Source organism: Aotus nancymaae, unplaced genomic scaffold (assembly GCF_030222135.1).
Source record: "Aotus nancymaae isolate 86718 unplaced genomic scaffold, 86718_ANA_hifiasm-v0.15.2.pri h1tg000095l, whole genome shotgun sequence".
NCBI classification, from domain to species: Eukaryota; Metazoa; Chordata; class Mammalia; order Primates; family Aotidae; genus Aotus; species Aotus nancymaae.
The window spans coordinates 4222288-4249638 of NW_026988510.1; the positions used below are offsets into that span (position 1 = coordinate 4222288).

The window sequence follows — 27351 nt, forward strand, 5'->3', positions numbered from 1 at the left end:
AGGTTGCAGTGAGCCGAGATTAAACCACTGCACTCCAGCCTGGGCGACAAACGTGAGACTCCTCACCAAAAAAAAAAAAAAATTGGTATGTGGTAACTTTCGCCGGTGTGCCTACTATAATGGGAATTTACTCATATAAAGATCTCTTGCCAAAAACTCAAATTCCCCACATCAAGGGATTCTATATTTTCAGTTTGTATATGTCTCCTTATCCAATTTAAGACACTTGATTTTTGCCATTTCATTTGTACCCAAAATATATTTACTCCAGACCCCTGGCAGAAACCTACTGCTTTACTTGGCTTTCATTCAGGCATCATGAAAGACCCGATGACAAGGGTTTCAGGTAAACTGGTCATTTATTAGCAGTGGTACTGTTTGGCATAACAGGTTTCCAGTACAGAGGCATGGGGTCGCATGGAGGTGACAGAGCCTGGCTCGGCACAGGACAGCATCTCTCACTTCTTCCACTCCTTCTTGTCGTAGTCCCACTTGGAGGCGAGGCCATCGACAGGGTTCACCTTCAGGTCCAGCATCCTCTTGGTCTGCATGGCCACCCACTCTTTGTCAAAGGTGTGCGGGAGGGGGCCGTACACTGCAGGGCGAGACGAGGTTATGGGCAAGACTGTCCCAGCAGCTTGTTTCTAAGCCAATCCCTTCCAGGTGAAATCCTCCCGACACTGCAGCCACCAGGTCAGCAGAGCCGCCTGCCACTCAATACCCACTCACACACACAGTTTCTATTTCTGACCATTGACAACCACGGGGATTTAAAATTATCCCTCTGTTTGTAAAAAGTTAGCGATGGAGTAAGCTAAAAGCAGAAGGTCCTCTAAAGGCGATGGACAACAAGGTCTAACGAACAGCCCATGGTCAACTGGGAGATCAGACTCAGGTCTGTTACTAACCCACGTCCGCACTCAAACCAGAAGTACGAGAATATACCTATTCAGAATGCAAAAACACCTGCTCTGCCTGAACAGAAAGAACCAGGAAGAGCCGTTACAGTGAGTGCGCAACCCAGCAATGCCTAAACAGAAACTATCAGGTCGGAAGCCCCCAAATTCCAGCTGTTGAGATGTGGTCCTCACAACAGTTGACATGTCATTAAATGACAGAGTCCCCTTCTTGCTCGAACCTCCACAAAGTCATCTTTTAATAACTGGTGAGCGTATAACCGCAACTGAAAATGTGGTATGCTGTACGAAGTAGTTACAGTATTTCACCACCAAACAAGTCTGTCCCACTATGAATAATCAGATGCTGGCTTATCAACTAACCCCCGACGACTTCAATTCTGCAGGTCGCCAAGGCCTGGAAACCAGTCCTGAGATGAACTCTGGAATGGAGTCCCTATCTCATGGCCTCAAGGTGGGGGGTCCCCCCACAGCCCACCATTGGGTACTGCAGGCTGGAGCCCCAGTCCAGGCGCCCCATGCCTTCCACCGTCTCTACTCACCATAGCGCTTCTCCAAGATGATAAGAATTGCTGTGAAGCCGATGAAGAACATGGCAGCACCCACAACCGTCTTCCACTCATTGGAGCCCCTGTTCATCTCAGCAAAGCTCTCCTTGAACTGAATACGATACACTGGGAGCAAAGAGGACAGCCATTTACAGGCACAAAGAAGTGGGTCAGCAGCTCCCTCCTCTGCAAGGCTCAACCACTTCTCCCCAAAACCACACTTGTGAAGGAGAAACCCAGAGGTGAAGGACACAGCAGCCTGGGCCACGTCATGTTCACATGCGTGCGTCACACATGTGGCTGCACAGGCATGTGACAGGCAAAGGAGGGAAGAGAATGCATGGAGTTTGCTTTAGGTGGAAATTAAAACTGCGAAATTATTTCTGATTTGAGTGACAATGTTAGGGTCTATTTGATCGTTATTTTCATGCCCCTCTCATACCGAACAGTAAGCATTTTGCTGAGTTTCCTTCAATAATTTCCAGTAAACAATGTCCTAGCCAGCAGATATGCCGAGAGGCTAAATCCACCCAGCACAGAGAAGGGGGCCTAGCAAAAGAAGTCAGCTGGCAGAGCACGCAAACTGGGGCCCAGGGACAGTGACCCAGAAACCCGGCAGAGCAGCCCCACTGTGCAAGACTGCTCTCTAGATAGTCAGCCCAGAAGTGAGCAGAGGCTCCCGCACACACACACTTCCGAGAGCTGCTGGGCTTGCCTGTGGGTCCCTTCAATACCCACACTCGACTTTCTCATCCATGGAGAGGCTGCTCCAGGAGGCCTTCTCCTTCTCCTTCAAGGCCTTCTGGCTGGCCGACAGGTGCCTGACATGGGCCACGTCGGGCAAGGGATAGTCACGCCGATCCACATAACTTGGGAGCGCATAGTCTTCGCTCTTCACAACACTTCCTGAAAAACACATTGGATAAATCTTTAAATCCATGTAGTTGAGAGTCACAAACAAGGTGATACTTCTGAAAACCGAAACAAACACATGTGTGCACACCTTGAAACCCTCAGTCATCTCAGGGGGTCACAGCCACTGTTTCAAACAGGTGCAGGACTGTGTTGGAGGGTGAACAGAAGCACTTTTCATCACTGCAAACAAAAACCCACCAGGGGCAACTGCTAATGAACCCTGGGACCAAGGTGGCCGGGGGCAGCTCTTCCTACATTAACAGTTATCCCCTGCCCTGAACAGAAGACTGGACAAAATGAAGGCCCAACTGCAAGGGACTCAAACTACGAGGAAGAACAAAAACAGTAAAACACTCAAAGCGTTTCAAGTTCAGAAACAAAGACACGTGAAAAGATAACCACAACAGCACTGTTCAGGGAAAACCTGTGTCCAACCAGGACGGAGTGAGAAATCGTGCTAGCTCTGTGAAACGAGGATCATGGAGCCACTCATTCAAAGAGTATTTACCAAGCACCCTCTACAGGCAAGGCAGGGCTCTAGGTATCTGGGCTCATCTGTGAACAAATCAAACATTCCTGCCCAGTGGCACTTAACATTCTAAGAGTGGCAAACAAACAATAAACAAAATGTGCAAATCACATGTTTAGAAAAAAGTACTCTGGAGAAAGAAGAGAACAGGAGGGCACTGGCAATGTGTGGATGGCAGGAACCAAGAGGCAAGGTCCACAGGACAAGGCAGACCTAGAGCCCGAATGCAATGGCAGCGTGCACTCAGGAGCCACAGAACGAGGACAATGCTGTGTGCCTCCTTATGGGAATCATGCACACATACTCACACACACATAACTCACACACACACTGACAAAGCAAGCCCCAAACTGTTACACATAGGAGGCAGGGAGAACGTGGGGATTTCTGCTCTATCTGCTTGTGATTTTAGTGCCTTCCAACCAGCAGGTATCACGAGGAAAGAAGTTCAGAAAGCAGACAGCTAAGGAGTATCTTGGTTGTAGTGAGAGGCTTCCCCTGTTAAAACCTGTTTCTCAATTCTGTCCTATACCTGCAAGAACTCTGTTAGATACTGATCTGGAGGCCTTATGCCCTGCAACAATGCTTCCCCTCCATTAGCTCAGTCCCAGTGATTCCCATCTCCCAAATCATCTTCACGGTAAATCACATTAAGCTTCAAGCAAAGTCACATAGAGTTCTCTAGATGTTTATCTTAGCCATGCAAATGACTAGTGTACTTACAAACTTATACTTGACCTCATCCCAAAAATGAGGTGGGATTTAAGGGACATGAGGTGGAAATGGCCAGAATCACTTTCTAATTTTAAAGCCCTGATTCTATGAAGTGATGTGTAAACTAAAAAGAACAGTTGTATACTGAATATTTTTATGAAGTTTAGCACCCCCCAAGTTTCTAAAATTTAAAACACTCAGTTTACACATGAGAGTTATTAAAAATAGATGTAAATATGGGTGATGAGAACGTTCTAGAATCAAACATTCGTTGAGGTACTAATGACAAAACTCAATGAATATACAAAAACACTGAAGCATACACTTTAAATGGGTGACTTGTTACATGAACTACATCTCGTAAAGCTGTCGTAAATGCCATGACAGGAAGACTGAGGGAAGAAATGCTGTTGCAATGATGTAGACCCTCAAAACCTTGAAGCAGGTAAACCTTCAAATTGCATCTTCCAGAATAAGAATAGCCAATTCCTGGTTTCAGGGGTTCTTCAGAGCTTCAGGCCTGGTCCCCCAAGGAATGAAGGGAAAGGCAATGGTTAATATACCAAATATTTCTTTTAAAAATAGAGAAAAACAAGACTCCAGATTCTAATCAATGTCTGGCACTGCTTCCACATGGATGGGTTTCTGCTGAGCCTCCGCTGGGGAGATCTGGTACATCTGGGCGCCCCTCACTCAGATGCGTCACCATGCAAATATCCCAACGGACTTCAGTGATGGCTGATGGTATTCCAGACTGCTTTAATATCTTCTGCTGAGAACAGATTCGTGTATTATTCATGTATGACTTATATAAGTTAAAATTTAATAGGCAAGACTTGTCTAAGAGCCTGCAGTTCGTCCTCACCTGCCTCCCAGGTGCTGGAGATACAGCAATGAGTAAGACAGCTAGGTCCCTGGCCTCAAAAGGCTTACACTCTAAGAGGCTGAGACAGCGATACTCAAATAGACACGCATTCAGGAGGCATCCAGCAAGGTGAGGTGACAGGGAGCTTCCTGAGAAAGGGTGGTCAGGAGAGGCTGTTCTAAAAGCACATTTGTTTGTTTGCTTGTTTTTCCCTCCTCATCTGTCTGAAGTAAAAGCACATTTGTATTGAGGGTGAATGACTGGACAGGAGCGACCATCCACAACTCAGAGCTCCACTGGAGGAATGGAATAAGACCGGGGGCTGGGGCAGGCAGCAAGTGGGGAGGGGCAGTTCTGATGGCAATTTTTGGTTTTTGAGTACATTATGAAGTAATGAGATTGGAAAGGCAGGCAAGACCAGCTCTAACCAGGCAGGGCATAGACTTTACTGAAGCAATGAAAAGACCATGGAGATTCTCCACCAGAAGCCCTTCCTGAACCCCGCGTAGGGCTAAATGCTTCTACCCAGAGCCATCTCTTAGTAAAACACTGCCTTCATCCATCTGTCCCTCCTCAGGTTGCAAACAGCCTCATGGAAAGAGTGTGTATTTCATATTCTTTTCATTCTCGGTGCCTAACAGTGCCCCGTACAAAGTAGATAGATGGCAGATACATGCAAAACTAAATGTGCTGTATGCCAGACACAGAACTAAGCTCTACATATACTTCAGGTGAGGAAACAGATTCCTAAGCTTCAGTCCTTGATAGAAATGAGATGAAAACCCAGCTCAGGCTAAGTCCAAGCTCTTTCTTTCCATTGCTGCTATAAACAGATGTGATGCAAATGGCTGGAAGTTGTGGGGGTGAGGTGGGGAGGGAGGTCATTAAGGTCAATTCTAGTGCAGAAGATCTTTTGAAAGAGGTAGATTTTGAAGCTTAGAAAAGTGGAAAGGAAGAGAAGGATAAGAGGGGACACAGCAGTATAACCAGAGATCCAGAAGAGATTCAATCTGATCCATAAACATTACTTCATCTAGAACCAAGCCTGTGAGAATATCTGTATCTCTGCCGAAGACCCCCAAGAGCAGAATTAAGGTCTTTCAAACTCCAGCACAGGGCCTTATACACAGCAGGAGCAAAATGAAATTAGCTCAGCCTATTTAAAAGTGAGAAAAGTCACACTTACCGTGTGCTCGTACACACACCGAGGTGGAAATTGCTCGCTTGCCAACTAGGCTAAATACCCTGGTAGCCAACATTCTGAAAGATAAAAATGTACACCTTCTCTACGAATAACAGCAAACAGCAAGGAATGAGTCTTCTTTTTTGCCCCAGAGCATTTTGGACCTAAATTCTTTTGTTTGCTTCTCCCCAACACAAATGATCCATTCTTTATTACTGACTCATCACAAAATAACCTAGGATGAGGTTTTTCGTAGTAGCTGGCATGCTTTTAAGGAGCTTCATTACAAATTAACTGCCGTAACATATAGGTGCTTCAGGCAATTAACACAACCTTGGTCTTCTTAAAAAACAAGGAGGCTGGGTGTGGTGGCTCACAACTGTAATCCCAGCACTTTGGGAGGCAGAGGCAGGAGGATCACCCGAGGTAAGGAGTTTATGAGAGCAGCCTGACCAACATGGTGAAACCCCGCCTCTACTAAAAATACAAAAATTAGCTTGGCATGATGGTGCATACCTATAATCCCAGCTACTCGGGAGGCTGAGGCAGGAGAATTGCTTGAGCCCAGGAGGCGGAGGTTGCAGTGAGCCGAGATTGTGCCATTGCACTCCAGCCTGGGCGTCGCAGCGGGACTCTGTCTTAAGACAAAAAAAAAAAAAAAGGGAGAGGCCAGGCACGGTGGATCACACCTGTCATCCCAGCACTTTGGAAGGCCAAGGCAGACGGATCACCTAAGGTCAGGAGTTCGAGACCAGCCTGGGCAATATGGCGAAAACCTGTCTCTACTAAAAATACAAAAATTAGCTGAGCATGGTGGTGGGCAGTTGTAATCCCAGCTACTTGGGAAGCTGAGAAAATCGCTTGAACCCGGGAGGTGGAGGTTACAGTGAGCCGAGACCATGCCATTGCTCTCCACCTTGGGTGATAAGAGCGAGACCCCGTCTCAAAAAAAAAAAAAAAAAAGGAGAAAAAATATTAACAAGGTGACTGAAAAAGCTAGAAAGCATCAAAGCACTGTGCTGCCGTGACAAGTTCCTTTCTTCAGGGGTTGGTGGGAGGAGGTATATAGACTAGAAGAGGAAATTGGAGAAGGCTGCCAATACACCCGGCTCTACTTCCAATCCCTGAAGAGAGCGGATAACCTAGTAGACCCCCGCCTCTCCAGGGCCCTCCTCGATTCAGGCCCATCTACCTTACACGGCCCCTTTTAAATCGACCCTTCGGAGGACTGGGGAGAGTGATTTGGGAAAATACCATCCTCGGGGCAGAATAAACAAGCATGACGTCAGGGCTGAACGCTCGCGTCCAGGTTCTCTCCTCGGGCCTAGCCCTGGCGTGGGCAAACTGCTACCTTCCAGCTGGGAAGCCCAGCGCCGCCCGGGAGCCCTGCAAAACCCGGGAGAGGTTGCAGGGACCGTTTGAAGGCGCAAGAGCGGAGGCTGCAGGCACAGAACGCGGGCCCGCCTCCCCGCAGCCGGAGCCCTCGGCCAGCGGGCGCTCCAAGGTCAGAGCCCGAGGTCAGCTCGCAAACGCGGCGCGGCCGGGGAAGCCGGACCGGGCGCTTCGTGGCGGCCCAAAGGCCGCCGCGCAGCGGCCCCCAGAGCCTGGAGCCCCCGCGGGCCGGCCTCAATGTCACCCGGCTCGGAGCCCATCCCGTGCCTCCTGCCGGCACCGGGCGGCCGGGCTGCAGACGTGCAGACTCGAAGGCTCCCGGCCCCCGACCCGGCCTGGCCTGGCCTGGCGGCGCGGCACCAATCACACACCAGCCGTCTCACCTGCCGTCGCTGCCCGCCGCGACTGCCCTCTACGCCCGGTGTCCCGCGACCGGAAGAGAGCAAGGCCGCGCCGCGGAGCACCACGGGATCGAGGAAGACTCCGCCCGCACCCGGCCGCGCGGAGGTTTCAGTGGAGCTGAAAGAGGGGAGCGCCGCGAACGTCGTAAAATGCCGGGCTGGGTTGCTTTCCGGCAGGCACTGGAGAGGCCGCTTTCCGGCGGCGCCGGGCGAGAAGCGCAAGTGTAGTCCAAGGCTGCGGCTTCCCAGGGGCGCGAGTCGCTTTTCGAGGAGTCGAGGCCCTAGAGGGGCCGGGCCTCTCGGCCGGGACTGAGTGGCCCCACCAGCCCGCGGCCGCGCTATCAGTTGTCGCCGCCTCGTCCCGCTTCTTTGCTGAGGCGCCGCGCAGCCAGGCAGCAGGTCCAGGCCTCAGCCGCGTGCCCAGGGGCCTCCGGGGCCCTCCCGGGTCAGCATGCCCGGGGTGAAGCTGACGACCCAGGCCTACTGCAAGATGGTGCTGCACGGCGCCAAGTACCCGCACTGCGCTGTCAACGGGCTGCTGGTGGCGGAGAAGCAGAAGCCGCGTAAGGAGCACCTCCCCCTGGGCGGCCCAGGCGCGCACCACACCCTCTTCGTGGACTGCATCCCCCTCTTCCACGGCACCCTGGCCCTCGCCCCCATGCTGGAGGTGGCCCTCACCCTGGTAAGCGCTTAAAGGGCCCTTCCCCGCCCTTGCAGGCAGCCTGGCCTCCCCTCAGTCATCAGAGAGGAAGCTGGCACAGCGGCCGCCCTCCAGCAGGATCCTAGGACCCGCTCCCTAGGGTCGCCGTGGCCAGGAATGGGGTCATCCACGGTGGCGCTTGGGTCTTGGTGCTGAATAAATAGCGTCTCGTAGTAGCGTCGTGGATGCTTTCAGAAGCGCCTTAAGGCGACTAGTTAGACATTAGTTTCCTGAAATCAGTAGCCTTTGTAGAAACAAGTCATCGTTAACTTGGTGAGGATTCGACAGTTTCGATTGAGGATTTCGAGTTGCAGAAAGTCTTCACGTTGTTGGGACGCTGAACGCATAGCGTTTGGTTCTTCGCACCTTCACAGAGGCGTTTCCTTTCCTGGCAAAGTGTAAATGCTGTGGTTCTTGGCTGTCGGTCCTCGAGCACCCCAGAGCTCAGACACTTTTAGAAAGGTAGTGTAGGGCGGGCGCGGTGGCTCACGCCTGTAATCCCAGCACTTTGGGAGGCCGAGGCGGGTGGATCACGAGGTCAACAGATCGAGACCATCCTGGTCAACATGGTGAAACCCCGTCTCTACTAAAAATACAAAAAATTAGCTGGGCATGGTGTCGCGTGCCTGTAATCCCAGCTACTCAGGAGGCTGAGGCAGGGAGAATTGCCTGAACCCAGGAGGCGGAGGTTGCGGTGAGCCGGGATTGCGCCATTGCACTCCAGCCTGGGTAACAAGAGCGAAACTCCATCTCAAAAAAAAAAAGAAAGAAAGAAAGGTAGTGTAGCATTGGCGTCTCAGGCCTCGCTCCCCTTGAATGTGCCTGAGCTTTGTGTAAGGAGAATTTGTTCCCGTTAGAGATCAGCAACTTATCTAGAATGTTTCCAGGGCTTTTAAAAAGTTAAAGAATTTGTGTGAAATTAAACAGCAGGAGCAGACGATCTGTATCCAACACGCTTTTATGTTTCTGCTTGCAGTGACCGCTTTATTGAAGTACAGTGGGGAAAAAAAAAGCGTAGCATGCAGGTAAACTAGTTGGTAATTGAATTTTAGGCAGCAGCTTTTCAGTGGCAGTGATGATGAAGGGAAAAAGACCATCTATAAATTCCATCAAGTTGTTAAAACCTGAAGGAGAAGTGAACTGTAGCCTCATACCTGCATACCTGAGCTGAGTTGCTGTTTTTCATTTAAGAGTAAACTGCGATGCTAAAAAATAGTCGCTAATTCATGCAAGAAGTAGCTAAGCTTGAGAAGCTTTAAGTAAAATTTCTTTGTCTGTGCTCCCCCCACCAAGTGAAAGGAAGCCATTTCATAATCTGCCATTTCATAACTTAACCTAATTATGACACTCAAGTCAGTTCTGGGCAAGCAAGAAGTATTTTTTGGCAAACAGTCCTGGCCAAAGGTTACTGGGCACATCTTTGAGTGCCTGTTAAAGTTAAACTTCGTATCATTTCCAGGTAGGATTCAGATGATTCTAATACTTAGATGATATTTATAAAATCAGCTGTTTTAACTCTAGAAGAAATGTGCTGTCAGTACTGCAACGCCACTGGGGAGTGTGTGTATATGTTTTAATCCAGGTCTTTCCAACTATCTTTTCTTTTTTTTTTGAGATAGAGTTTCACTGTTGTCGCCCAGGCTGAAGTGCAATGGCATAATCTCGGCTCACTGCAACCTCTGCCGCTCGGGTTCAGGTGATTCTTCTGCCTGAGCCTCCCGAGTAGCTGGGATTACAGGCGCCCACTCAGCACCCGGCTAATTTTTGTATTTTTAATAGAGACGTGTTTTTACCACGTTGGCCAGGCTGATCTTGAACTCCTGACCTCAAGTAATCCACCCACCTTGGCCTCCCAAACTGCTGGGATTACAGGTGTGAGCCACTGCACCTGGCCTTTCCAACCATCTTAATTGTTCTGTTCAAGAGAATTACTGGGCTCTGTGAAATGCTTTGACCTGCAGGGAGCTAGATTCATCAGCAGCATTTATGCAGGATTATTCACTTCTCCAGTAAATGTTTTTGAGTATCTGTTTTGTGTCAGGCCTGTGCTGGGGAGGGATATGGCTGTGGATGAAACGCAGTACCTGTTTACCACTTGAAGGTGCAGCAAGCCAGCGAGCACAGTACCTAAACCTGACAGGCAGGGCTCAGTAAAAACTGGCAAGGGATTCGCGAGAAGTCAGCCAGCCTAGGCTTGGGCCATCAGGGCAGTCCGGTTGCCCAGAGAAGCGGGGTGGGGGGATGTTTGAAGAGAGCAAGAGGGTGGAGTGTAAAGGGGCAGCGGGCAGAGAGAGTTGAGCAGTGGACAAATTGCTTTATAGTGACCTTGTAGATCATGCAGAGGCATTCGGGCACCATCCTGAGGACAGAGGGAAGCCACTGGAGGAGAGTGGCATGGTCAGATCTGTGTCTTCGAGTGATGGCCCCAACCTGCAGCAGAGAGGATGCTGGAGACAGGAGTACACCCAAGACTAGAGGCAGGGAGGTGGCAAAACTGAGCGCAGCGTGTGTGCGTAGAAGGGGACAGACCAGGGAGAGCAGGAGGAGAATCCAGAGGTCTTGGTGACTCATTGTGCACGGACCTAGGAGAAGGAAGTGAGGGTGACGCCTGGTTTGCTGACTTGTGTTCTGGGAGGACAGTGCGGGGGTGCCATTTGAGGGAAGACGCAGAGAAGCAGGTCTGGAGGAGAGGTGATTACTTCTATTTGGGATATGCTAAGTTTGAGATGTTCAAATGAAGAAGTCCTAGTGTTGAAAGGTGAAGAACGGGTCTGGGTACAGAGGCTGGTGGTGCGCCAGGGACTTCTGAAGCCATGAGAGTTTGTCCTATCTATCACTTGGGGACTGTGCAGGGAAAAACTCCATCCACATGCTTCCTCTGCTCTCACCACAGCAATCAACACAGAAGAAGCCTTCTGTGATCTAACGTGTAGGAGTTTTCCCCATACACCGAGCAGCGGACACCAGCTAGGTGTCCCCACATTGTGTTCTGACACTACCTACATGGAGATAGTGTCAGATCCCACAGGTAGAGGGCTCCGTGGCAAGTCCAGGCCTCTGGAACTTCTGACTCACCAGCTTCAGGTTGGGATTTCCATGGCCTCCTGTTTGGATTTGATTAATTTGCTGGAGCAACTCACAGAGCTCAGGGAAACCCTTATGTTATGGGTTTATTATGAAGGACACTGGAAAGGTTACAGACGAAGAGACACATAGGGCAAGGTATGGGGAAAGGGGCATGGAAGCTCCCGTGTTCAGCTGCCAGGAAGCTCACCGAACCCTGTCCTCTTGGGTTTTATGGAAGCTTCATGATATCAGCATTTTTTCCCCCAGGATCTAGGGGGGGCCCTCTCCTGGCCTGAGGGTCTTAAGACCCACTGTCAGCAAGGGGGAGGGGGGAATAATAGAGTGGAAGGAGGGCAGGAGAAGGTGAGACCACAGCGCCCCTGAGGCTCACGCACCTGGCATCCTAACAAGACTAACCAGGGCTGTGAGGAGCCGGGAACGGGGAGGAAGACCGGTAACTCTTACCACACCCCAGGAACGTGGCCTGGGGGACACTCTTGCTTTTGTGGGGTGAGTGGAGGAGGAGTTACAGAGCAACTGAGGATCAGCCCAGGGGTAGGAGAAGAAGGTGTGACTGCTAGCCAGGTAAAATCCTGTCAGAAACTTCCGGGAGCTTCTTAAAGAACTTGAACCTCACTTGGAATGTCAGCTATCACTTATTCTAAGCATTCTTAAGTAACCTTGACAGAGTTAAACACTTGTGTTCCTATGATGGGATATGAATGCAGTACTTGAGGGAATTAAACCCAGGACCTATAAACAACTGCATTTGAGTCGCCCGTACATGAATTTTCCCCAGGGGAGCAGGGCTGCCTCCCAAACCACGAACTTGGCAGGGAAGATGCCCAGAAGGGACCTTGCCTGCCTCCTACCTGAGCGTGAAAGGGCACCGCAGGGGGCCGCTCTGACCTTGCTCCCTCACCTAGCTCCTAGTTACACTCTGCACTGTAGACACCCAGCTTCAGCACCTCCCCCGGCCACAAGTCCCTGCCCAGCAAGTTAGGGCCACACTAGGCTCCCTGCAGTAATTACTCTTCAGCAGTGAAAACAAGCAGCCCAGGTTTTGTCCCTGCCAAGCAGTAGTTGTTCGTACTGACTTTTTTTTTTTTTTTTCCTAGAGACAGAGTCTCACTCTGTCGCCCAGGCTGGAGTACAGTGGTGTGATCTCAGCTCACTGCAACCTCTGCCTCCCAGGTTCAAGCATTTCTCCTGCCTCAGCCTCCCAAGTAGCTGCAACTACAGGTGTACGCCACCACGCCCGGCTAATTTCTTTTGTATTTTAGTAGAGACGGGGTTTCACCATGTTTCCCAGGCTGTTCTTGATCTCTTGACCTCAGGCAGTCCGCCTGCCTCAGCCTCCCAAAGTGCTAGGATTACAGGCGTGAGCCATCGAGGCTGGCCCTGTCTTTTCTTTTGTTGGCAAAAACTCATTGCCTCAGCAGTTGACAGATATGTAAAAGGCACCAGTCCAGTGCATGTGGAATAACTTTCAGAGGAAAATTTGCAGCTGGAGTCCATCCAAAAATTTTGTACTTCAATTAAGCTATTTAAATTTCTATTTAACTTTTGACTTACTGACTTTCTAACCTGAATGCAATGAAAAATCTCAGTGTTTACTGCCATAGTTTATCAGGTTCTCACCTACAGAAGATGCAATTTTAACAAAGCATCGGCTGGGCGCAGTAGCTTACACCTGGAATCCTAGCACTATGAGAGGCCAAGGCAGGTGGATCACAAGGTCTAGAGTTCAAGACCAGCCTGGCCAACATGGTGAAACCCCATCTCTACTAAAAAATACAAAAATTAGCTGGGCATGGTGGCCCACGCCTATAGTCCCAGCTACTTGGGAGCCTGAAGTGGAAGAATTGCTTGAACCCAGGAGTCGGAGGTTGCAGTGAGCCGAGATTGTGCCACTGCACTCCAGCCTGGGCGACAGAGCGAGACTCCATCTTAAAAAAAAAAAAAGCATCTAAATCCATGCTTCTGTGTAAGTGAGGCCTTATTCTCATGGCTCTGTTCTATTCAGAGAGCTTTGCATTAGAATTATTTTTGATAAGTGGGAAAGACCATAGGCTGTGCATCAAAGGGCAACATTAGATTCCTTTGAACGGCTTTTCGTTATTTTCCATTACAAAAAATCCTTGCATTTCTGCGTGCTTTTTTTTTTTAAGTACTTAACGCCTATTAACTTATTTATCCTTATAACCCTTTGACGTAGATAGTGAAGGAATTATTTCTAATAGCAGCAACCCATGAAATGCTAGTAGGAAAATTAGCTTGAACCTGTTTCTCTGATCCCTTTTTGTCCTTTTTCCCCGGTTGATTTGTGGAGCAGCTTTCTGTGCGTTCTGTTCAGGTGACTTGCTTGCCTGCCGATTAGCCTAATCACCATGATTTCAGGCCAGAGTTCTTGCTGCGGCCTCCATGTGGGGCTGCCCTGTTCTCCTCTCATCGGCTGCCCTTGAGCTCTCCCATGCCCCCTCCTCCCTCCTGGCCTTTGTTCCTCTCCAGAATATTCATGTGCTACCCTGGGCATGGGGAGAGGGCTGCTCTGGTTCCCCCTTTGAATTCTTCCCCCGAACTTCATCTTCCATCTCTGTCCTGTTGACTTCCCAAGCTTTTTCATGGTTCCCACTCCTCCTCATTTCATAGAACAATCAGCAGCTGACTTGAGACGGAGCGTTCCTTCAAATAGCAATCCCTCTACTTCTCAACTGCAAGGCCTACTTTGTGCTACAGACAGGAAGGCTCAGCAGGTTACCCTCAGCTTGTTGGTAAGTGGCAAGTTGCAGTCCCTGCCTCGCCTTCTGTACAGTTACTGTACAGTGACAGGGGCGTTGGGGGATAGTGCGGGAGTTAGCAAGGCTGCTGCAGGAAGTTAGTGCCTCTGGGCAGAGCCCCGTTGGGAGTGAATGGGACGGCCCCAGCCCTTCTATTAGTTCTCTCCCATGTCTGGAACAGAAGGAGCTGAAAAGGGCGTTGAACAGAGGTTGGGAGACTCCTGCCAAAGTAAATGAAACTGCATGAGCAGATGCAGAATGTGGAAGCTGTCTGTATTTATTGTCAGTTTGACTGCATTGACAACAGCCTCCACAGAGTTTTTGCCTGAACTTTTATTTTCATCTTAATTTTTCACAAGGTGCACATCAGAGTGTGGGGTGTCACACAGCAAAACAGGGACATGGAAATAGATCTGTTGGGGACAGAGGTTGAGTGGCTTCTTAGCCCTTGCCTTGCCTCACTTCGCTTCGGAGGAAGCTAGTTGCATTGACTGTAGATGCCACTTAAATCCTCAAATGATCCTCCCACCTCAGCCTCCCAAGTATCTGGGACTACAGGTGTGTGCCACCCTGTCTGACTGATTTTTAATTTTTTTGTAAAGACAAGGTTTCACCATGTTGCCCAGGCTGATCTTGGACTCCCGGTTTTTCATACAGGAGCCATTTGGGCTGAGGGCAAGATCCTGCAGCCACTGGAGACCTGGCTGCCCCACCCACACCCACACTCCCAGCACGCCTCATCCTCTTCCACCAGCTCACTCCACTCTCACCTGACATCTAGTTCCAAATTCCAGACCATCAGAGGAAGCTGCCCTTCTTGTTAGAACTTGTCCACCCTGCCTCTGTGTGCTGAGGCCTGGCCAAGTCTCCGTTCCTCCCTTCGAGTTCTCCATTCCCTAGTTGATGAACTGGCTATATGTGCCCCTCACAGGCATACATAGAGCTAACTTGGTTATTCTTGTTTGTGTCATTCTGAAGCCAGACTGGCGCTTCTGTGACCTGATTCACTTTAAGGGCAGGGCAGCCTCTTCAAAGAGGTTTGCTGGAAGTTTCAGGTCTTGACGTTTTTCTGCTGGAATTTGGTTGGGCTCTTGGAGTTTTTCTTACAGGAATTTGTCCCTTAACAGGCAAAATCTAAATTGAGAGGTACATAGTGTTTGTCACAGGAATCATCTTTTGTACCAGGTGCTTTCTGTACTATGAGAGCAGGTACAAGGTGACACCATATGTGTTTACTGGGCTACAAGTCCTGACCAGGTGGCTCCATCAGCCCAGGAAAGGTGGAGGAGCCAGCTGAGACTCTGCTGGGGGTCTTTAGGAAGTTGTCTGTAGCTAAATAAAAATAAAATATGTCCTGTGCTTTTCCTAGAAAACGTTGTATGGTGTGGTCAACTGAGTAGTAACCCCCCAGATAATGTCAACGTCCTAATCCCCAGGCCTTCCATAGCAAAAGGGACTTTGCAGATGTGATTAAGAGCTTGGGGTGGAGAGATTATCCTGGATTATCTGGGTGTGCCTCATGTAATCACAAAGGCCTTTGTAAAAGGGAGGCAGGAAGGTCAGAGTGAGAAGTGAAGGATGATGGAAGCAGAGGTCAGAGTGATGTGGCCATGAGCCAAGGAATGCGGGCAGCCTCTAGACGCTGAAAAAGGTAAGGAAAAGGATTCTCCCCTAGAGCATCCTGAAGAAGCACGGCTCTGCTGACCCTTGTAGACTTCTGACCTATAAGATAAAAAAATTTTGGCTGGCATCATCCTTAGCAAACTAACACAGGAACAGGAAACCAACAAAACACCGCACGTTCTCATAAATGGGAGCTGAACAATGAGAACACACAGACACAGGGAAGGGAACAGCACACACAGTGCCTATCAGAACGGGGGAGCGAGGGGAGGGAGAGCATCGGGACAAACAGCTAATGCTCGTGGAGCTTAAAACCTGGGTAATGGGTTGATAGGTGCAGCAAACTGCCAAAGCACGTGAATGCGTCTGTAACAACCTGTGTGTTCTGCACGTGTCCCAGAGCTTTAAAACTTAACACATGCTTTAATCAAGTACAGTTTATTTCAGAAATGGAAGAAATTAGGGAATTAGAAGTTACAAAATCCAAAAATATATACATTAAAAATTCTAAGAAAAACAATCATGATAATCTCAATGGATGGCGAAAAAAGCCCTCAATAAAATTTATTACTTTCCTTAAAAAAAAAAAAATGTTTTGTCTGGGCATGGTGGCTTGCACCTGTAATGTTAGCACTTTGGGAGCCAAGGCTGGAGGGTTGCTTGAACCCAGGAGTCCAAGATCAGCCTGGGCACTATGGTGAAACCTTGTCTTTACAAAAAATTTAAAAATTAGCCAGACAGGGTGGCACACACCTGTAGTCCTAGCTACTGGGGAGGCTGAGGTGGCAGGATCACTTGAGCCGAGGAGTTCAAGGCTTCAGTGAACTGTGATCTCACCACTGCACTATAGCCTGGACAGTGGAGCGAGACTGTCTCAAAAAAAAAAAAAGTGTTTTTTTCAGCCACTAATTATGTGTGACTTGTCACAAGGGCAATAGGAAACTGAGACAGTGGCCAATCTATGAAAATAAGGGCAGCCTGCACTGGAGAGCATGGATAGGGACGCCTCAAGGGAGGACACACTCAGGAGGCCGGCTCAGGATGGCAGATGAAGGCTGGGAGCATGGTGTGAAAGGATCAGCTAATCAGGGAACTTGACCAGATTTAGAGCTGGGCCCTTTGAGAGCGGATAGAGATGTTTGTTGTAAGCAGCAATAGAAAGCTTCTGGAATCTGTTCCATTCAGGGGTGATAGAAACAGAATATGAGTTGTTTGGGAGCTGTTTTCAGCAAAGTCACAGTGATAGCACCATTATAGATATTTTAGGGACATAATCCTGATCTTTTAGGTGGATAACCAGAATGTCTAGTTGGTTCACTGAGCCCTAGTTTTGACCCAATATGGGAATTCATGAGCTCTTAGGCGGCCCGAAATGTCCTAATCCTGTGCAAGCTAGGGACCCTCGGACTGTAACTGTCTTGTCTGCTTTTGGTCACGAAGGAGACTCAGAGGCCCAAACCAGAATTCAAAAAAAAGAGCAGTAGGATTGTGTTTAAAAAACATACACACATTTTTAGCCAGTTAATTCACTGCAAAAAAAAAAAGGTACCAATTTTGTTTCCTCTTGTGCAGACTGAGAATAGACTTTATTGCAGTGTATTAAAAATCCTTATGACAAAACAGAATAGCCTTTTGTTGTTTTTAATAACAGCCTTAGACCTGCAGGAAGCTACATCTGATAAGAAACATGGTATCATAAAAGCAATGCCAAAATGTCAATGGTCCACCTCTATGCTCCCATTTCAGAGCACACCGTAGAGAATTCAGGACATAGGCATATGTGCAGGCATACGCATATGTGCACCTTCCTAACTTTGTGCCTCTTTACCCAACACCCCAGCTGAAGGGGATGTCATGATGTGGTGCTCAGAATGCTGAAAGGGGGTATTAAAAGACTTGCTTTGGCCAGGTGCAGTGGCTCATGCCTATAATCCCAGCACTTTGGGAGGCCGAGGCAGGCGGATCACCTGAGGTCAGGAGTTTGAGACTAGCCTGACCCACATGGTAAAACTCTGTCTTAAAAAAAAAAAAGACTTGCTTTGAAAGGTACTGAGATTCCCCTTCATGCTTTACTCTTACCTGGTTGTGCAAACTTAGAACCTCTCTAAGCTTTGTTTCCTTAACTATGAAGGATTGATTTAAATAATTTTAAGGATTTCTCAAGCCCCAGAAAGCCCCACTTATTTATAAGAGAAGGTGGGTAAAGATGATCTCCCCTCTGACTCTCCACAGCACTGGACTGTTAGTACCTGTAGACAAAAGGGCCTCCCGCTGGGACTGAGGAAGACGCCATTCCTTATGTTCGAAGTCTGCCCTTCCTGACCATTTTTTCCTGAGTCCTAGCCTTTCTTCTGGGGAGCAGGGTATAGGATTAAGATTCTGTCCTGTCTTGTCCCAGCATGTGGGGTGGGGTCTCTATGCTTGATATTTTTTGTGACTTTATATTTAAGGGAGAATCATTTATCTTTTCCTGGTTTTTGTTTCTCTTTCAGATTGATTCTTGGTGCAAAGACCATAGCTATGTGATTGCTGGTTATTACCAAGCTAATGAGCGAGTAAAGGATGCCAGGTAGGTGGATGCGGAACCCTCTGCAGGCGAGAAAGTGTGCGCATGATGGGCAGAGCCCGTCTCTCTTGTGCTTTTCAACCAGATACGAAACCTGTGGGCCCCACGCCCCTTCCCTCTGTGCTTGTTTCTAGTATTTGAGGTGAACTGTGGTGTGGATAATTCTAAACAGAAATTCCAAACATTTCTCTTAACTTTGGGTTTCTGTTTTGTGTCTTCTTTATTTTGCTTGAAGAGAATTCATACAATGAAGGTGACATTCGGGGCTCCAGTTTCTGTCCCTGCTCAGCTCTGCCTTGCCTCCCCTTCCCAGACCAGGGACGGTGTCGGGTGGAGCACTGGGACGGAGTGCTGCTCTATTTGCTGGTAGATAGAACAGCCTTTAGGTTAGGGTCAATACTCTGATGAAAATGTGGTATTTGCTGCCCCCTTTATACTGGCCCCAACTTCCTTTTATCAGGATCCTTCCCCCACTGAGGCTCTCACTAATAACAAAGCTGAGAATTTTTTGTGTGTCTGTGTCATCTTGGCCCCAACAGAAAAGGAGATGACACACTCAGGTTGGGATAATCTGAGAAGGGCTTAATAAACAGGCTGTTGACAAAGACGTGGGCTGTAGAGAAGAACGCACAGGGGTCATAGAGTAGCCATGGCTGGCGACAACAGCCCTGGTCGTCCCTCGGCTCAAAGGGCAGGGAGGAAGGAGCTGGTTAAAGAAGTCCATCTTGAGAACAGTGTCCTTGGGCAGGTGGCCACAGCCAGCTTGACGTGGCCTCCCATCGGGAGGGGTGGCCCACAGCAGTCACTACATCATGTCCCTCTTCCATTTTCCTTTGGCTGAACCCAGCCAGAAGCCAGAGGGGCAGCTAGAAAGTGTCCACACAGTACATCACGGGGGTATGTGTCAGGCTGCCCTGACGTGGCTTGCTCACGTTGTCAGATAGAGCCGACCCTCCAGTGTCTGGGGAGATGAGGGTGCAGTGAAGGGTCCTGGCGTTAGGTCCACTTGCTCAGTAAAGATGAGAAGGTGAGCTTGAGCACTCTGGAAATAATACAGTGAGCTGGTGGCAGCATTGCTGTCACCGATGAGGCACCATCGCACTTGAGAAATACATTTCTTTTACCCTTGGAGGGCTGGGTCCAGGCACAGAACCTGAGGGAGACCGATGTCCTAGGAGATGCTGGGCTCAAAGCAAGTCCTTCGAAGCGCCTGCCGGGTGGTTGGGAGCGCATGGGAGCCCCGTGCATGCTGGCTCCTCTGCTGCTTCCTCTGGGCCCATGGGCCTGCCCTCCTCAGCTCATCTCTTCTGACTCTCACTTCTGGGACGCCCTCTATTTGATACCACCTGCCTCCCTTTGTCGATGACTCGGTGTCTTCTGTCCCTCGCTGAGCAAGAGCCTGCCCACAGGGCCACATCCATCTTAGTCTTTGTTAAATGAAAGACTAGGCGTGGGCTGCCGCAGGGGCTGAGCTGTGTGCTGAGGAAAGCGCAGCACTCTGTGCCTTGCCCTCACGTGGCTAAGTTGAACATGAAGGGCGATGCAGGACAGCCACCCCTGCAAGGGGCTTGGTGGCAGGGGCCCGGGGACTTACACCCTGTGGAATGATCCAAGAAGCCCCAGGGCATGGTGTCCTGTAAAGCAGGCCCTCGAGAGTGGGCAGGGTCTTGTCAAGCGCAGACATGGAGACTAGGAGATCAGCATTCCCGGCTGTGGGACAGCAGACACGCGTGGGGATGGGGTAGGGGCAGGGGCTGGAGCCGTGCCCACATGGAGGGAGATGCTAGGAGGTGAGGCTGCACAAGTAGGTTGGGCCACACCTGAGGGCTCCTCCGTGCTCAGAAGCGTTTTGAACTTCACCTTGCGAGCAGTGGGGAGCATCCTCGGCAGGAAGGTGGTCCTAAACCAAGCAGCGTCTCCCAAGGCTGCTCCTGCAGAAGACAGGAGACTGGGCAAGTGGGAATGGCACCAGGTTGCCAAATGAATGCAGGGGCCTCCCTTTCCTTAACCCCCCACCCACAAATTCATGCCTGGCACGGTCGCCCCACACGGACCCGCACAGGCTCTCCTGTCCTCCTCTCTGCGTGCGCCTCATCTGGCTCCCAGCCCTCATGTTCTTGCCTCTGCTGACCTCATTACAGTCCAGCCTGGAGTTATCCTACTTAGACACAGTTTTCCTGCTCTCCATACCTTCTTCTAGATTGTCTTCCCTGTTCTCACCTAGTCCACGTCCTTCTGCGTCCTCCAGGAGATGTTGCAGTCCTTCATGAATACTGACTTTTAAATGCATCCTGAGCAGCCATTTGTCAGATCTGTAGAGAGGGTAAACCTCAGCTAGGGGTCTGCCACCCTGGAATAGGCAGTCCACCCCTGGTGTGCCCCCGTTGTCTTGAGGAGTAAGCCTCAGGTAGCTAATGCTGTCCTAGCCCTGGGCTCTATTGGGTCATTTTATTTAAGCCTCACAGCATTGCACAAGTGAAGAAACTCCAGCCAGAGAAAGTGGCTTCACAGAGGCCACACAGCTTAGGAGCTCAGGAGCTAGGATCTTGCCAACTTCTGACTTAAGTACAGTTTTGCTTCTGTCTGGAAAACTTCACCTCTCTTCAGCCAGACCTAGCTGAAAACTTGTTCTTCTTATTCTAGAACTATCGCCTGATTCACAGCGTCTTACAGTATGATTTGGAGGCAGGTAGACCTAGATTCAAATCGTAGGTGACTTTTAACCTCCTTGGGCCTCCGTGGCCTTGTCTGTGAGATGGAGCTGAGCTCATGCCTCAGAGAGTAACCATGAAGACAGAATGAAATGGCGCACAGTGTGTTTGGCCTTGTGCTTGCTTTACCGTAATGGCTGGTATTGTTACTAGTGCTGCAATTACTTTCTCAATCATACTGTTCTACTGTGGTGTTTATACCTTTTATGAATTTCCTAAACTTTAGGTCATTCCATCAAGTTTTATTCTATGATTCATTGTTCCTGGTGTTTTGCTTCGTCGCTAGCATTTTATATGGGCAGGTTTCAGTGCCTGGCCCAGGCCTGAGGCAGACGCTCAGGAAGAAGCTTTTAGATACACAGTCTAATATTGCACCTCCATGCTGGCCTGCCATGGTGCTGGTGGGAGGGTTGAGCAGAGTGGTCTGCCTTCGGGGTGCCGGCAGTTTTGGCTGGCAGCTGGCTCTCCTGGGAACAAGGAGTTACCGACTAGCAGGACACAAAGCATGGCAGTCTTCGTTAGGGAATGAAGTGGCTCAGTACTGGAGATTTAGTGTCTAAGACAGGAATGCAAAGTTGGCAGCTTTTTCAAATACTTGGACGTTCATTAATTACAAATTTGTTTTAGGGGGGTGGGGACGGAGTCTTGCTGTCACCCAGGCTGGAGTACAGTGGCACGGTCTTGGTTCACTGCTACCTCTGCCTCCCAGATTCAAGCAATTCTGTCTCAGCCTCCCAAGTAGCTAGGATTACAAGAACCTACCACCACACCCAGCTAGTTTCTGTATTTTTAGTAGAGACGGGGTTTCGCCATGTCAGCTAGGCTGGTCTTGATCTCCTGACCTCAAGTGATCCACCTGTCTCAGCCTCCCAAACTGTTGGGATTACAGACGTAAGCCACCACACCCAGCCAACTACAATTTTTTACACTTCTTTTAAAATAATAAATTTTAAGCCATGGTGGATCACACCTGTAATCCCAGCACTTTCAGAGGCCAAGGCGGGAGAATCATTTCCACAAAAAAATACGAAAATTAACTGGACATGGTGGCGCACGCCTGTGGTCACAGCTACTGGGGAGGTTGGGGCAGGAAGATTACTTGAGCCTGTGCAGTTGAGACTGCAGTGAGCCATGGTCTTGCCACTGTACTCCAACCTGGGCAAAGGAGCAAGACCCCATCTCAAAAATTGGCAAATAGATAGGTAAATGCTAAGAGTTCTTGAGCATCTAAAATGGTAGTTTTTCTTAAGTATTTCTTCACCCTCTTCCCAATAAAAATCACCAAGCACATGTAGCATTAAAAGTATGAGGGAAAGGACTTTGCAAGCTCCTTGTAGCAAGCGGCCCTGCCTTCTGCTTTCCGAGTTCCTCAGCAAATGCAGGAGCAGGCATAGGTGTACATGGGCACCCTGAGGAATGTGTACCTGCTCCTCACCATGTGCTGTCAGTGCCATGGGGACCTGGCACTCACCGACTCCTGATCGATACAGTGAAGCACTGCCTTGTCTCTGCACTGGGAGCTGCCATCATGCTGCTTTCTTAAATACAGTTTGCTTCCACCTGGAAACCTTCCCCTTCCCTCTTAAGTCATATTTTTCTTAACACTGCAGACTTACAATCAGTACATCACTTTGTCAATTTTGAAAATAAAAATAGAAACATAATTTGTTTTCATAAAAAGTAAATCACAAGGGAAGGATTGTAATTGTATACAGTGTGTGTTGTTGATTAACTCAAAAAAATTCATGTATTTTTGTGGCTGTTAAATATGGATGGCTCTCGGTTCCTGCCTCAAAAAGCTGAAACTCTTAATTTTGCAGGGCAGATAGGATGCACAAAAGGAAAGCTGCACGTTACACAGGCTCCTTGTTGGAGCCTCTTAGAAATGAATCCTCAGAACTCCAGTGGGGCGGGGGTTGGGGGTGGCTCATCCAGGGCGATTTGGCAGGGGTTTGTGGCAAGGGTGGCATGTCTTCTGGGCACTGGAAGAGGGGAAGCAATTCAGTAAGGAGAGCTTGGTCTGGAGGGCAGACAGGGAACAGTGTGAGTGGAACAAGAAAGGCATGTGAGGGAGAAAACATAGGCAGATTTATTGAAATTAAAGACACAGCATTGCTCCTGCGAATAAGCACGGTAGTTCAGTTCACCATGAGGAAGGCCCGACTGCCAGCTGAGGATGGCAGCCTTCGTTTTGCAGGCAGTGGTGAGCAATGGTCTGTGGGGCTGTGAGCACCAGGGGGACGCGATGGAAGTTCTGTTTTAGGAAAATTCAGTTAAGGAAAATTTTCAGGTTACATCGGATAAGAAGAGCCTAAGCTTAGCTTGGTGGCATGTGGCTGTGGTCCCAGCTCCTTGTGAGGCTGAGCAAGGAGGATTGATTGAGACCAGGAGTTTGAGGCCGTGATCATGCCTGTGAATAGTCACCATGCTCCAGCCTGAGTGATAGAGTGAGACTCTGTCTCTCTCTTTTTTTTTTTTTTTTGACACGGAGTCTCACTCTGTCAGCCAGCCTGGAGTGCAATGGCGCAATCTCAGCTGACCACAACCTCCACCTCCTGGGTTCAAGCGATTCTCCTGCCTCAGCCTCCTGAGTAGCTGGGACTGCAGGTGTGCACCACCACGTCCGGCCAATTTTTGTATTTCTAGTTAGAGACAGGGTTTCACCATGTTGGCCAGGCTGGTCTCAAACTCCTGACCTCAAGTGATCCACCCACCTCAGCCTCCGAGAGTGCTGGGATTACAGGCCTGAGCCACTGCACCCAGCTGACCCTGTCTCTTTAAAAGCAGAACAAGCGAGTCTAGAAATTGTGAGACCCTTTAGGGAGCAGTTCCAGAAGCCCCTGACTAAGGTGCAAGTCTGAAGGAAATGAATGGCAGGGAGAATGCAGGAGGGAAGGGCAGAGAAAGGACCTGTGGTCTACAGGGTGGGGAAGAACAAAGGGAAAGGCGGCCTCAGGTTGGAGAGGCTGGAAACAGAATGCGTTGGCCTGCCTGAGCTTGGTAGGTTCCCACAGGGAGGCTTTTAAGGGGCTAGCGATCTTTGGACCATCAAGCAGTGCTCAGGAGACTTCCAAAGTGCTGCTCTGCAGGCAATGGGTAGACGGCAGATTGCGCAGAGCTGTGGGGAGGACATGGAGCAAGACTAGCAGCCTATTAAAGAAGTTCAGGAAACAGGCTTGGAAGGGAGGAAGGAAGTTGGACAGCGGCTAGAGGGAACCAGTTAAATGCTTTTGTTTTTCCCTGAAAATAAAGACTTACACAGATTTGAAGGCAGAACTTGGGCCAGAGCACAGAAAGAATATACATAAGGCCCCCAAGGAGAAGGCCCCTTCCGGCCATAGGTTAGAAGCACTGTGTTTGGAGACGTGGAGCAGGAATGGTGTAGGAGCCGCTCTGTGATTCACTCCATTAACTTCAGGTAGAAAGGTGTCACTCATAAGGGTTCGGTGGAGGCAGCGCCAGAGCCAGGCATTGAAGCTCATGAGCATGGAGAAGATGTTCAAGGCTGAGGATTCCTAAAGCGGGATGGACTGCCAGCTGCCCTGAGGTCGCTCTTGTTGCAGTGGACAGGTTGCTTTGCTAGCGTGCAGATGGAGAAGGCGGGCCCAGGAGGCTTGGAGTTTGGCCCCGGGCTGGCAGGCACACAGCAGCGCAGTTTATCTGCCTGCTTCAGGCCACTCTCCGCTGGATTCCTGGGAGCCTTCATAAGGAGATGCCCTCTCAAGATCCCTATCACCAGGGCTTTCTGGTTGGAGGGAGGCAAAGGCCTGTTTGCATGGTATGCCCAGTTGCCCAGCAGCTTTCCCTGTCCTTGCTGGCCACACCCATCACAGTGCAGCTGTAGTCACCAAGAGCCACTTGAAATGGGCGAAACGTATTTACCTGGCGGGAGAACCCCCATGATCACAAAGCTGACCTTTCCACGGCAAGGCTCATCCATTGCACTCCAGATGAGCTGACTCCTGTGGTTTCTTCATATGTGGGGAACTGCACTCACTCTCCTCTGCAATAAAAATACGTAAGTAGGCTGGGCACAGTGGCCCATGCCTATATGCACTTTGGGAGGCCAAGGCAGTAGGATTGCTTGAGGCCAGGAGTTCAAGACCAGCCTGGGCAACATAACAAGACTTCGTCTCTACCAAAAAAATAAAATTGACTAAGTGTGGTGGCATCTGCCTGTAGTCCCAGCTACTCAGGAGGCTGAAGTGGTATTGCTTGAGCCCAGGAATTCAGGGTTACAGTGGGCTGTGATTGGGCACTCCAGCTTGGGCAATGGAGCAAGACCCTGTCTCTACCAAAAAATTCAATAATAAGTAAACAGGCGAAATGAGCACCTGCAGCACGTTGGCTTTGCCAGTCTCTCTGTCATTGCTTGTTCAGTCTTGGTGGTGTGACTGTGCCTTTTGTAAACAGTGTTGAATGGCATTGACTGGAAGGTGGTGGCCTGACTGTGTTTCTTTGGCAGTCCAAATCAGGTTGCAGAGAAGGTGGCCTCCAGAATCGCCGAGGGCTTCAGTGACACTGCGCTCATCATGGTAAGTGGCTTCTGTGCTCCTGGCGAGGCCCCGCGCCTCCTCTGGCCCACCTGGAGCTTGCTCTGCAGCGGTTTCCTTCCCGCTAACCCCTTCACTCATTTATCCGCTTGAGACCATTGCCAACTCTTGCAGTTTCTCCCAGCTGCAGACCTAGGGCTGTCAAATCCCAGGCCGTGGCTCGTGTGCTCCCGCATCACCACACAAGTGGGAGTGGGGTCCCCTGCCAGCTGCGCCACCACTTGGGAACCTGTTAGAAATCCGAATTCCAGGCACCCACCCCAGATGCCACTGAATCAGAAATGTGGGGGGCAGGGCCCAGCAGTCCATGTTAACACACCTGCCAGATGATTCTGATGCGAACACGCCAAATGTGAGAAGCACTGGATTAGAACAGCCAGCACAGCCTCTGGGGCGCAGGGAAGGAAGGCGCTTGCGTGTGAGCCGATGACCTCGAGGGCCTTGCTGAACAGCCTTGATTCAGACAGAATCCTAGGATGAGGGAAGAAGTCACGTTTGGAAGCTTCGCTTTTGTGAAAAACCAATGAAGGACTTGCCGTTTTCCTGCATAACACAACAGTTTTTCTCAGGCCAGGCCCTCGTGCCACACCACAGACCGGCTCTGTGGGAAGAGTTCTGCCTAGCCAGCGTGGGTGCTGCTGCAGGGAGAGCTGAGGAGGCGCCTGCCGCTACTCTTCAGCTAGCATTCTGTTCACTCTCGTGTCCTTTGCCTTGTGCTCAGGTGGACAACACCAAGTTTACGATGGACTGCGTAGCGCCTACGATCCACGTGTACGAGCACCATGAGAACAGATGGCGGTGCAGAGACCCACACCAGTGAGTGCCGCCGCTCTCGCCTGCCCCGCCCGTGTTTTCAGTTAGCGTTTTCTCCAGAGGCGTGAATCCAAGCATATTCCCTGACACCTGTAGGCCCCAGTGCTCCAGCGCTTCCAGGCAGTAGAGGGAACTTCCCTCCCCGGGCCCTAGGGCAGAGACACTCTTCCCAGGCCTTTGCTTTGATGCATCTGTGGCCACTCAGAAAGCTTCAGTCATCTGCCTCCAACTTTTTCAGAATTCCATGTGAAGGGCATCCCTTCCATGTATTAACCATGTTTTCTGTGCTCTACCTACGTCTTCATGCGGTTACAGTGCCCATGGCTCTCAGTACCCTGCATCCTCCCTCCTCATACCACTGTGCATGTGGCTGGCCTTCTCTTGATGCTGTTTACAAGCCGCCCGTTTTCACTGTTAGATGCTGACTTCTTCATGTTTGACCCGTAGTGACTACTGTGAAGACTGGCCAGAGGCACAGAGGATCTCAGCATCGCTCCTGGACAGCCGGTCCTACGAGACGCTCGTGGATTTCGACAACCACCTGGATGACATTCGGAATGACTGGACAAACCCAGAGATCAATAAAGCTGTTCTGCACCTGTGCTAGGCAGGCGTCGCTGTCACTGGGCTCTGGGCACTTCCACTACGTCGAAGAAGAAAACCTATTTTTAAATGTAAATAAAATATCTTGTATCTTGTGTGGAAAGCTGACCATTTTAAGAAGTGGCATGTGCCTTGAAAGGGGGCAGAGTGTTGAGTCGGTCATGTTGATAACACACAGTCTCTAGAAGAGGTGCAGACATCCCGTCTGACTGTCCCTGTGGACTCTTTCTCTGTTGTATGTTGCTATAATCCTCCAAATCAAAGCTCTTTCTGCTTGTGCAAGATTGTTCCTATTAAACAGTTTTAACTAACCTTTTATAATCTGGAGAGAATACTTTTTAAGGCTTATCTTTTTTAGAAAAAAAAAAAAAAAAGCCCACGTCTTATACGTCAATGAGTGTGTTTGTGAGTTTTTATCCTGTTTGAATTTTGATGTCGTCCAGGCATCTGGGATCAGGGTAGACCCGTGGAG

The 27351-nt window shown here is 49.7% G+C and overlaps 2 protein-coding genes across 4 annotated transcripts; one reads left to right on the forward strand and one right to left on the reverse strand.

The window, feature by feature from the left end:
- Nucleotides 1-340: 340 nt before the first annotated feature.
- On the reverse strand, nucleotides 341-7540 carry LOC105726588 (cytochrome c oxidase subunit 4 isoform 1, mitochondrial). Of its 2 annotated transcripts, none has more exons than XM_012466096.2 (5): nucleotides 7447-7540; nucleotides 5675-5748; nucleotides 2204-2371; nucleotides 1460-1591; nucleotides 341-595 (listed from the first exon to the last, which is right to left on the reverse strand). In XM_012466096.2, exons 2-5 carry the CDS (start codon nucleotides 5745-5747, stop codon nucleotides 459-461), a joined length of 510 nt encoding a protein of 169 aa, XP_012321519.1. In that variant the 5' UTR covers nucleotide 5748; nucleotides 7447-7540; the 3' UTR covers nucleotides 341-458. The 2 variants fall into 2 exon arrangements, with proteins under 2 accessions (XP_012321519.1, XP_012321520.1); XM_012466097.3 differs by having other exon boundaries at nucleotides 5675-5769; nucleotides 7447-7507.
- Nucleotides 7541-7655: 115 nt separating this feature from the next.
- Nucleotides 7656-27273, forward strand: EMC8 (ER membrane protein complex subunit 8). 2 transcript variants are annotated; one of them, XM_012466098.2, is made up of 5 exons: nucleotides 7656-8146; nucleotides 18126-18202; nucleotides 25376-25445; nucleotides 26185-26279; nucleotides 26724-27273. In XM_012466098.2, the coding sequence occupies exons 1-5, from the start codon at nucleotides 7916-7918 to the stop codon at nucleotides 26881-26883; spliced, it is 633 nt and encodes a 210-aa protein (XP_012321521.1). In that variant the 5' UTR covers nucleotides 7656-7915; the 3' UTR covers nucleotides 26884-27273. The 2 variants fall into 2 exon arrangements, with proteins under 2 accessions (XP_012321521.1, XP_012321522.1); XM_012466099.3 differs by lacking the exon at nucleotides 7656-8146 and adding an exon at nucleotides 13203-14004.
- The last annotated feature ends 78 nt before the right edge of the window (nucleotides 27274-27351 follow it).

Excerpts from the sequence above, each read along its gene's own strand:
- LOC105726588 (XM_012466096.2), bottom strand. The coding sequence starts at position 5,747 with ATGTTGGCTACCAGGGTATTTAGCCTAGTTGGCAAGCGAGCAATTTCC. Across the intron at positions 2,372-5,674 it reads GGTGTGTGTACGAGCACACG|GAAGTGTTGTGAAGAGCGAA; the intron begins GTAAGTGTGACT and ends TGTGTTTTTCAG. Across the intron at positions 596-1,459 it reads CATCTTGGAGAAGCGCTATG|TGTACGGCCCCCTCCCGCAC; the intron begins GTGAGTAGAGAC and ends CTCGCCCTGCAG.
- EMC8 (XM_012466098.2), top strand. The coding sequence starts at position 7,916 with ATGCCCGGGGTGAAGCTGACGACCCAGGCCTACTGCAAGATGGTGCTG. Across the intron at positions 8,147-18,125 it reads TGGAGGTGGCCCTCACCCTG|ATTGATTCTTGGTGCAAAGA; the intron begins GTAAGCGCTTAA and ends TTTCTCTTTCAG. Across the intron at positions 26,280-26,723 it reads CGGTGCAGAGACCCACACCA|TGACTACTGTGAAGACTGGC; the intron begins GTGAGTGCCGCC and ends TTTGACCCGTAG.